Source organism: Denticeps clupeoides, chromosome 1 (assembly GCF_900700375.1).
Source record: "Denticeps clupeoides chromosome 1, fDenClu1.1, whole genome shotgun sequence".
NCBI classification, from domain to species: domain Eukaryota; kingdom Metazoa; phylum Chordata; class Actinopteri; order Clupeiformes; family Denticipitidae; genus Denticeps; species Denticeps clupeoides.
This window is the reverse complement of record NC_041707.1, coordinates 30,849,682-30,859,246: the sequence shown is the minus strand read 5'-3', so window position 1 is coordinate 30,859,246 and position 9,565 is coordinate 30,849,682. Positions and strand designations below refer to the sequence as shown.

General features: G+C 39.4%; 2 protein-coding genes across 4 annotated transcripts; one reads left to right on the top strand and one right to left on the bottom strand.

Annotated features, from left to right (window-relative positions):
- Window positions 1–149: 149 nt before the first annotated feature.
- On the bottom strand, window positions 150–2,237 carry pomca (proopiomelanocortin a). 2 transcript variants are annotated; one of them, XM_028974248.1, is made up of 4 exons: window positions 1,817–2,237; window positions 1,205–1,350; window positions 855–874; window positions 150–749 (listed from the first exon to the last, which is right to left on the bottom strand). In XM_028974248.1, the coding sequence occupies exons 1-4, from the start codon at window positions 1,824–1,826 to the stop codon at window positions 347–349; spliced, it is 579 nt and encodes a 192-aa protein (XP_028830081.1). In that variant the 5' UTR covers window positions 1,827–2,237; the 3' UTR covers window positions 150–346. The 2 variants fall into 2 exon arrangements, with proteins under 2 accessions (XP_028830081.1, XP_028830073.1); XM_028974240.1 differs by having other exon boundaries at window positions 150–874.
- Window positions 2,238–3,044: 807 nt separating this feature from the next.
- On the top strand, window positions 3,045–8,918 carry LOC114788317 (fibroleukin). 2 transcript variants are annotated; one of them, XM_028976792.1, is made up of 7 exons: window positions 3,045–3,148; window positions 4,206–4,645; window positions 5,805–6,039; window positions 6,757–6,894; window positions 7,059–7,275; window positions 7,741–7,936; window positions 8,145–8,918. In XM_028976792.1, the coding sequence occupies exons 2-7, from the start codon at window positions 4,274–4,276 to the stop codon at window positions 8,289–8,291; spliced, it is 1,305 nt and encodes a 434-aa protein (XP_028832625.1). In that variant the 5' UTR covers window positions 3,045–3,148; window positions 4,206–4,273; the 3' UTR covers window positions 8,292–8,918. The 2 variants fall into 2 exon arrangements, with proteins under 2 accessions (XP_028832625.1, XP_028832616.1); XM_028976783.1 differs by having other exon boundaries at window positions 3,074–3,148; window positions 4,189–4,645.
- The last annotated feature ends 647 nt before the right edge of the window (window positions 8,919–9,565 follow it).

Genomic DNA, 9,565 nt, shown 5'->3' with positions numbered 1-9,565 from the left:
GAAGTGTTCAGGAAATAAGTCATAATGTTTGCTTTTTTCTGCTTGCAATAAAACTCTTTTATGTGGAACATTGCATTATTTTACAATTTATGTTGCATCTCAATAAATAGATAAAAACCATCTTAAACGAGCATTCAGTCACAAAAGCATATGTACAATGTTCAAAATTTATTGTTGAGAGCAACAATATGTTTTTGTAGAATTAAATCAAAAGCAACCTATCTGTCAATGGTCATGCTGAAATGAAGGAGGTCAACATTTTAAAGAAAAACATGTCAACCTACTCATTCCATCCACTAATTACTTTTCTTTACACCTTCCCTGTGCTTCAATAACCTTCCATCTTTTACTGGTCCTTTTTCTGCTGTCCGTCTTTGATGATGACATTTCTGAAGAGCGTCAGCAGTGGCTTCTTGCTGCGCTCGTCCCAGGACTTCATGAAGCCCCCATAGCGCTTGCTGGTTGGTGGGCCGCTCCATCTGAAGTGGTTCATCTTGTAGGATGTGTCCTTCTTCTTTGGAGAGATGGCATTCTCCTCTAGGGCGTAGTCCATGTCACCAGGCAGCTCTCGCCGCATCTCGGGGGGCATCACCTCGGCAGACTCCTCTTCCACCCCATTGGTGTAGACCTTGACGGGTCTGCGCTTACGTCCAACTGGCTTGCCCCAGCGGAAGTGCTCCATGGAGTAGGATCGCTTGTCCTCACGCCGTGATCCGCCTTGATTCGTCTCCTCCATCCCCTCCACTGGGCTGAGGGACATAAGGGCTGCAGAGATGTCATTGTGCTCTGATTCCGGTGGTGGCTGAAGGTGGCCATCGCCGGGATAGACAGGGGATTCGGCTGTGAGGTCTGACCTGCACAACTCGATGCACTCCTGTTGTTGAGTAGAGCTGCATTAGTACTTGAAACAATTGACCTCTGACACTTTATATGAAACCATTTGTATCAAGCTGTTGATATATACAGCACATTTTCTGTTGTTTCATCAGTCATAGGGTTTTGACTACATTATAACTGCTGGGTGGATGTGTTCTGGTGGTGAACAAGTGTCAATGCAGCAGAGACTGAGTCCCATCTTACTCGCATCGGGATGGCAATGGTACTAATAGTGTTTGCAATGAGCAGCCAATGACGGATCATCCCATTTTCAGCTCTACTCATTACACTCACGTGCATAGCTTAAACCGGCATAACGAAGACTCACCAAAATGTTCTCCTCGGAGCTGAGGTCTTTGCAGCGCTTGTGTTCCCAGCACTGCCCCCTCGCCCCAGTGCTGCTCACACACAATATCGCCAGGGCGAGAGCCAGAACCCTGGCTGGACTGAGCATCCTGCCCTCCTTCACCATCACTGCAGGGGCACAGTCACACTGTATTCACACGTTCAGTCAAAAGCTTAAAGACACTGGTCAGGCCAGGGCTGTTTTATACTCGAGCGTAAGACTTAGAACAACTGTGGCTTTTATTTGGTTGAAGAATCAGTACAGTACAAAAACAGAAAAATTTGGTAATTTTGAAAAAAAAAGCCAAATTTTACAAATTGTCTATTTAAATTTTTTTTTTCCAAAACCTTACAGAAATTCATAATTTAAATGAAGAAAGAGAACGTCATTCATCATTTTAAGAAATTCTGTGAGAAATAAAAAAAAAGTACAATACAGGTAAAATATATTTCACCAACATATATTGCAACAGCAAAAATGAAAACAAACAAACAAACAAAAACAAATACGTGCACTTTTTCTTTACCTGCGGAAAAGAGACAGCAACGTATAAAATAAATTGAAGTAACAAAATTCTGGACTTTCTTTACTAACCTTTCCTCATGTATCTGTGTTCTCTGTCTGGCCGGTGAGTTGCGCTTTCTCTGGCTAAAGTTGTCTTCAGCGTGTGTCCTCAGAGCAGCGACTCTCTACGTGTGTGTGTCTCTGTGACCAGGGGCTCTTTTATAACCACACTTCTGCCTCAACCTTTCATGGTCGATATATTCAGACCATTGTCCTTTCATGCCTTTCAAATGAGAACAGGGCCACAGACAGGAACATTTTAGGAAGATGAAGCCTGAATAATGCCCCAGCAATCAACACTTTAAATGTCAGAAGATGTTGGAAGGGGATTAGCAAGTGGCTGCTAGTTGGTTAACCTGGGAGCTCATGACCCGTGTGAGGGTTCAAATTTCCGCTTGTGTGACGTGAATGGAGGAAAATTAAAGATATTTTTTCATAATACAGCGGCATAAACGTGTTAGTTCCACTTTTTAAAGGGCACAGAAATAAAGGACTTCCTAAAAAAGCCATCATTCCACATCCTGTCATCAAGTGTGGAAATGTTATACATTTATACCTTTTTGACTCTCATGTTTCCAAATGAATATTTCAAACAATGTAAACATTTGCATTATTATTACTGGTATTAATATTATTTAGTTTGAATTAGTCAGATAAAATAGTTGTTTAATCTAACTGTCTCATTATACATTTTAAAATATGCATTTTGCATTTTAGATTGATTATCTATATCCTCTAATTATGGATATGTTTTAGGAGGAATACAGTTATTTGTACATCTTAAAAATAAAAGGTTATTAGTTTCCAATTAATTTCAGTAATTAGTTACATAACAATGAAATTAGAACAAATGGCTTATGCTTGGAATAAAGCACAGCAATAAATTAAGTAACATTGAATTAAAATACATATCACTAGACATAGATTTAGGAAACAGCAGATGGCGCTGTCACTGCAACTCTTTTTCTGCATTAGAGAAGCACAGTAAGGCAATAGAAAAGAATAATAGGAAACGGAAAACATGTAATAACACATAGTATATGGACAATTAAATTCTGAATCCTGTATATCCATGTAAATAGCAAACAGCTATTAACTAATAAAAAACAGTCTCTTGCCCATTTTTCACAATAATGTCGTGATAAGATTAAAACTCATTCATATTTCAGAGGCAAGCGACTGTGTGCCATGCTGTGCATTTACAGTCTCGTTGCACTCTCGTCTAGAAGAATCCTATTAGAGTGGATTATGAGGATAAGATGTCTTGTTGCTGCACAGTAACTCTACACTGAGGATAGAAATGCACACCCTACACACCGCAGCCGGCCTTTCTTCTGAGACATCTTCACTGTGGGGTACAAGGTACTGAAGCTTTTGAATCAGAAAAGGCATAAATTTCTGAAACATATGTCAATCTTAAATTATATAAAATATTTTCTCTTACATTTTCTTTTTCCTTTTCTTTATAATATAACTAATATTATAGCAACATCTACAAAACAGTGAACAGCCAGTCATATCTAAAGCATATCTATGACTGTTTTGAGTTTAAGTAGACAATGAAGATGATAAAGATGTGCTATGATTAAATCCATTCAGAATATGTAGAACTATATCAGAAATCATAAGCAGCATAGCAAGGGTTAAACTGACTTAATGACCAATTAAGAGGATGCCACCAAGTCAGGTTCATTATTAGTTGGCAACTGCTGCTTTTACAGGCTATAATGTTCCCACTTTGCGGAAGTGAGCACTTAACGGGCCAAGCAGGCCGCTGTGTTGTTCAGAGGTTGAATTAATTAAAAAACTCTAATGAGGAAAGATACGTTTTAATGTGTGAAAATCTATTTTCTAGTATATATCTTTTTTTGTAAGCCCTGACTCAGTAGATCAATTAAATGTTTTAACAGTCTTGTTGTTGTTGAGGTACTGTCATATTGTGGTTTGAATGAAATATTGTAGCAAATATTACTTCTGTCTTTATGCATTTATTTTTGAAAACACACTTATTGTAAAAAGTGTAGTCTAAACCTTTTAACTTCAACTCCAAATTACAGTTTAAAAAGTTTGGAATAGTGGAAGATTCATAGCTACTCATTTCATAATAGAATAATAGATAAATTTTTCAAATAATTTCTATATATATTTGCATTATACAATATTAAAGCATAATGAACTCACTGCAGTTCCATGTCCTGTCCCCTATTGTGAAATTAAGACGTGGGATTTTAAAATCGATTAAAGAATTGTTTTCTATTTTACTGAACTGAATGGTACATAAACATATACATGCATTTAAATATATTCTGATATTATGTATATTTAATTATTGTATGCATAATTATTGCAATATTACCTCAGAATATGTTCTTTGTTGTCTTTTATTTTAATTTAACTTCCAGGACATCTTCTTTCTTAGAAACTTTAGACCAGTTGTCTTTTCTGACTGCACCTCAGCTGAGGACCCTACACCCCGGACCCCAAGACATGAGGGTCTCCCTGCTCCATGGGCTCACCCTGGTGGGGATTACTTGGTTTGTGTTTGGGGACAATGTCACTGATGAGACCTACAACCTTCGGCAGCAGGGAGACACCCACCAAATCAGCAGTGGCCTGATGCAGTGCGGGGAGTACAGCAATGAGGTCATGCCCAATGGGCAGTGCCGCCTCATGGCCACTCTGCCGCAGCTGGAGCACCAGCGCTGCCCGGACATGTTCCGCTGCACCGACGAGGTGTCCTACTGGCTGCATGAGAACGAGGACCGCAAGCAGCAGATGCAGGACCTGAAGGAGACCATCTCAGAGCTGCAGGAGGAGCTCCGTAACCACCGCCATCGCATTAAAGTCCTGGAACTGCAGGTGATGCAAAGGTTCTTGCGCTCAATTGATGGCACAAATTGCTGATTTATCGATTTAATGAATCAAAGGATGTCATAGGAAACTCCCAGTGTTCCATAAAAAGTATCTACAGTATTAAAACTTTTGGGACGTGACTGTGTGTAGGAATTAGTGTTACCGCTCTAAGTGTTTATTTAATATTTTTATTCATTTTATTAACTGATTCACTATGGATGATGGAGGGCCTGTGACAAATTAAATCTGAATTAAATATCATATCATATTTCTATTACATGTCACGTCACTGCTAGCTCTTCACACTGTTCACCTGATCCACTGATTTCTTCATACCAGATTCATGCCACTTTGGTTGGGTTGCTGGTGTGGTGAAAGAAATTCACACAGTTCAAAACATTGAAACAAATTCACATTGAGGCAATGAGACCAATGAAATTAACTTGTTATACTGTACATAAAATAGTCGCTGTGTCGTGATGATAGGAGCAGGTCGAAAGCGAGAGATCCTGGCTTTGTTTCCTGATCATATTTCATTTTCTGCAAGGGATGACTCCACTATGAATTAATCCTGGTAACACAGTGGCTGGAGATTCTGCTCACAAACCCAGACCTCATCTCTCCAACTTCACAGAAAGTGCCCAGCCTGCCTCTGCTAATGCCTCCTTAACCCTGGACTGTAACAGGATTAAACTCAGCTCTGCTGCATACGTCTCACTCGTTTCCCATTGCGAGGGCCCATCAGGTGGTCTTGTCTATAAGAAATCCTGCCTGACATTTCTTCCCTGAGCTAATAGTCATACGGTGTGCCTACAGTTTACTATGATAAAACAAGTGACTTGGTAAGGTGCTCCTAGTGGCATATGGTGTGTGTCATTTGATCCGGTGATTGGTGCGCTCACTTCTACTTATTCTAATTGGGCTTGGGTAAAAGCAATGCATTTAAAGAATTAAGGAGCTGAAACACTATGGGGGGCAACATGAGAGTGATAAAAACAATACAAAACCAAACAACTTTATTTCATCCAAAAACAATGCATCCATCAAATAATCCATTAAGACAATGGCTGATGTGCCTCCAGGTTTGAGAACTTGTTCTCTGGGATGCGTCTTGTCCTGCATGTCTGGTTGATAACCCAGTCTTACAATGTTTGTGGTTTGGCAGAGCGAGGAGAGAAATGGCTTGAACCACTCCCTGGAGCACAGGTTCCATGTGCTGGAGCAGAACTATGCAGAGGCCACCACACTGCTGCACATTCATGGTTCCCTCATGTACGACATGCAGACACAGATACGCAACCTGTCAATGGTGGTGGAGCGCATCCGTCGCAACCCCGGCTGCATGATCAACATCGTCCGCACCAGCCCCCTGCTCAGTGCCAAGGACACCCTGCACCCAGGTTAGAATGTTCAGAAGAACTCCTCTGTCGGAAGGACTGAAGCCCTTAGCCACCCAGTTGCCATCATTAGCAGTATATTTTCATATTGAATTGAACTGATTGCATTTATTGGAATTCTGTGGGAAAAATCCATAGAAATGAACTTGTGGACTATATAAATGTTGGGTTTTAATCATCATAACAAAAATTGCAACAAGATATTATATGAGCTTTTATATAATAATTTGAGACTCCAATCTTGTGTTGTTGGACTTTTCCAAAAGCCATTTGATGCGGAGGCTTATGTGCCGTTGCATAACCCTTCCTTACACACAGAAACGCTGTCAGCAGGCGATGGATTACCATTTACAGAACAAATCTTCAGATAATGGCCATTACTCATTCTTACATCTGGAATTGTGTTTCAATGCACACCTCCAGCAGAGCATTTCTGCTTTTAATCGTTTGGAATGAAACCATAAAAATTTCAGAAGATTACACCGATTAAAAAAAAATATTGCAATGAATTGCTCAAGATTTTAATTAAAGCATTCTATAGGCCAGATTTATAACTAAGACATGTTTAGAATAGGTTGGAATATTTAAGACAAGTGATTTTTTTAAATGTCCTACAGACTCCAGAGCATCTCAGATGGATAAAAGTTACCAGTTAATTCCCAAATTAATTGATTTACACTTCATCCAAATAATTTGAATAATGAACCTGTGTTTTCCCAGAGGTCCAGCATATTAGGAACTGCCCAGTCGACTGTGCCTCTCTTTACTACAATGGAGTGTATAAATCTGGTGTATTCACTATTGTACCATCCCTGGGGACAATGCCTATTGAAGTGTACTGTGACATGGATACTGAAGGTAACAACATCAGTTTGTTTTGATTTTGTATGCAACAGATTAATAACTTCCATTTTCAGAAAAAGTTCTCATAAAAAGAAATTATTTAGATAATTAGATAATAAGTCACCATTAAAGGACTCCTCATGTTCAGACATCAACGTATAGGTGTATTATTAACCTAGGTGGTGGCTGGACCATGTTCCAGAGGAGGCAGGACGGCAAAGTGAATTTCAACCGTAAATGGAAGGAATATAGGGAAGGCTTTGGTGACCTTCGGGGTGAATTCTGGCTGGGTAATGACAACATCCATGACGTCTCGAGTCAGGGAGACTACTCACTGCGCATCGACCTGGAGGACTGGAACGGCAAGCACAAGCATGCGCTCTATGATAGCTTCCGGTACTTTTTACTTTGTTCTTCCACTTGCTGAGGATGATGACTTGTCTGAGTGCAACTATGATGATTTTCTGAAGCATCATCCATATACTCACAGTCCTAGTAATGCAATTCCATACAATTCATTATAAATGTTTAATTTATATTTTATTACTTTACTATGTTAGCTGCTGAAGCATACAGTACAGGGCAAAGGTTTGGACACACCTTCTCATTCAATGTGTTTTCTTTATTTTCATGACCATTTACGTTGGTAGATTCTCACTGAAGGCATCAAAACTTTGAATGAACACATGTGGAGTTATGTACTTAACAAAAAAAGATGATAAAAAAGTATGTAACTCCACATGTGTTCATTCATAGTTTTGATGACTTCAGTGAGAATCTACCAATGTAAATGGTCATGAAAATACTGTACTGTATGTTCATTCCAAAGAAAGTAATCGTCTCTCTCTGTCTCTCTGACAGAATTGAGAATGAAGACAACCGTTACCGACTCCACGTGTCTGGTTTCAGTGGCACAGTGGAAGACTCCTTCAGCTGGTACCACGACAAGCAGAGCTTCAGCACTGCAGACACAGGAAACATCTGTGCTGAGATCTCCCATGGTGGCTGGTGGTACCACCAGTGTTTCTTTGCTAATTTGAATGGCGTGTATTACAAGGTGTGAATTCAGAACGCACCTGTTATTTTAAGTTCAGTAGAAAAGACTCTAATTTGGTTGTAATGGTTGACTTGTTATCAGAGCAGCTTCCTACTTTCTATGCACATTCTTCAGTTATAAATGGCAGTAGTTTGATCTCTGTAACCTCAACCTGAATGGGAACTTGATAGGGTGTATTATCTTAACTTTTATTTCTCTTGACCACCAGGGAGGGCGCTACTCTGCAAAAAGTAAGAACCTCCTTGGCCCTGATGGAATAGTTTGGTATACTTGGAAAGACTCTGACTACTACTCTCTGAAGAAAGTCAGCATGATGATTCGTCCAAGAACCTTCAGGCCCCGCCTCTCGCCATGACAACCGGCACCATGTGAAATGCAAGAAAACTCAGACATCAAACAGAAAGAAAAAGTGGAAGTCTGGTGATCGTGACATTGCGGAGCCACATTGTGTGACAGTAATTGAAGGCCCTGGCTGCTCAGTGACACTTCAGGCCATCAAATCAAAATAATAAAGTAAAACAACAATTTGATGCTTAATCAATTTTTTTTATATATTGGACATCATCCAATGATAATTATTGTTTATACTATGTATATGTAATGTAAATGTTGACTCGCTTTTGAATTTAAATCTGTTAATTGTTTTAAGGGTGTTATTACATTTATAAATACTGTAGTGAATTTCATTTCCTTGTAACTCCATGGCACCACATTTACATTTACATTTACATTTAGAGCATTTATCAGACACCCTTATCCAGAGTGACTTACAATCAGTAGTTACAGGGACAGTCTCCCTGGAGCCACTTAGGGTTAAGTGTCTTACTCAGGGACACAATGGTAGTAAGTGTGATTTGAACCTGGGTCTTCTGGTTCATAGGCGAGTGTGTTAACCACTAGGCTACTACCACCCACACCACATCAATGCTGTTCTCTAGACTACCACTGCCTGAACAATAAACAAAGGTGTTTGCTATGTGAATCCAACATATTTTGATTTTCAGAGACTATAACCAGTTACAAACTGGGTTACTACTGGCATTATTTCATCACAGTCATTCTCTGTACTGAAAAGCATTTAACACTTTGGGATTATGACGTAAATATTTTGTACAGTTGTGCTCAGATGTCTACATACACTCAACATGAACATAGTTTCTTTCAATCATTCCTTCAATCTTGTGTTTACATGTTTTTTTTATCTGTTTTAGATTTTTGAAAAAATACCTAGAGAGCTAAATTCATACATACAGACCTGTACCATACCCCTTGCCTTCAAACCATCATAATTTCTTTTAGGTAGGGAGGGATTAGAAGATTTAGTGGGATTATATTCAAGTTAATGATCATCAATTTCACACAAATTTGAAACACAGTCATGTACAGATGTGTAGAAGGCTTATAGGAGGCTCAGTGGGGAACACCCAAAAGCTAATACCAAGGTTAGGTTGTGGAAGCCAGTTTCATGCTACAGGGCACACAATGTGGCAAGACTGAGCACAACAACAAAGTTGCATTAACAAGGTCTCCCAGCCAAACAAAAAATATATTTATATTTCCTGTTGGAAGGTGTCAAAAAGTGCCATCAGCTCCTTGGAGCCCAGGTACACTCATCTACTGACTGAAGAA

Excerpts from the sequence above, each read along its gene's own strand:
- pomca (XM_028974240.1), bottom strand. Across the intron at positions 875-1,204 it reads GCTCCGAGGAGAACATTTTG|GAGTGCATCGAGTTGTGCAG; the intron begins GTGAGTCTTCGT and ends ACTCAACAACAG.
- LOC114788317 (XM_028976783.1), top strand. The coding sequence starts at position 3,087 with ATGCACACCCTACACACCGCAGCCGGCCTTTCTTCTGAGACATCTTCA. Across the intron at positions 6,040-6,756 it reads CAAGGACACCCTGCACCCAG|AGGTCCAGCATATTAGGAAC; the intron begins GTTAGAATGTTC and ends GTGTTTTCCCAG. Across the intron at positions 7,276-7,740 it reads GCGCTCTATGATAGCTTCCG|AATTGAGAATGAAGACAACC; the intron begins GTACTTTTTACT and ends TCTCTCTGACAG.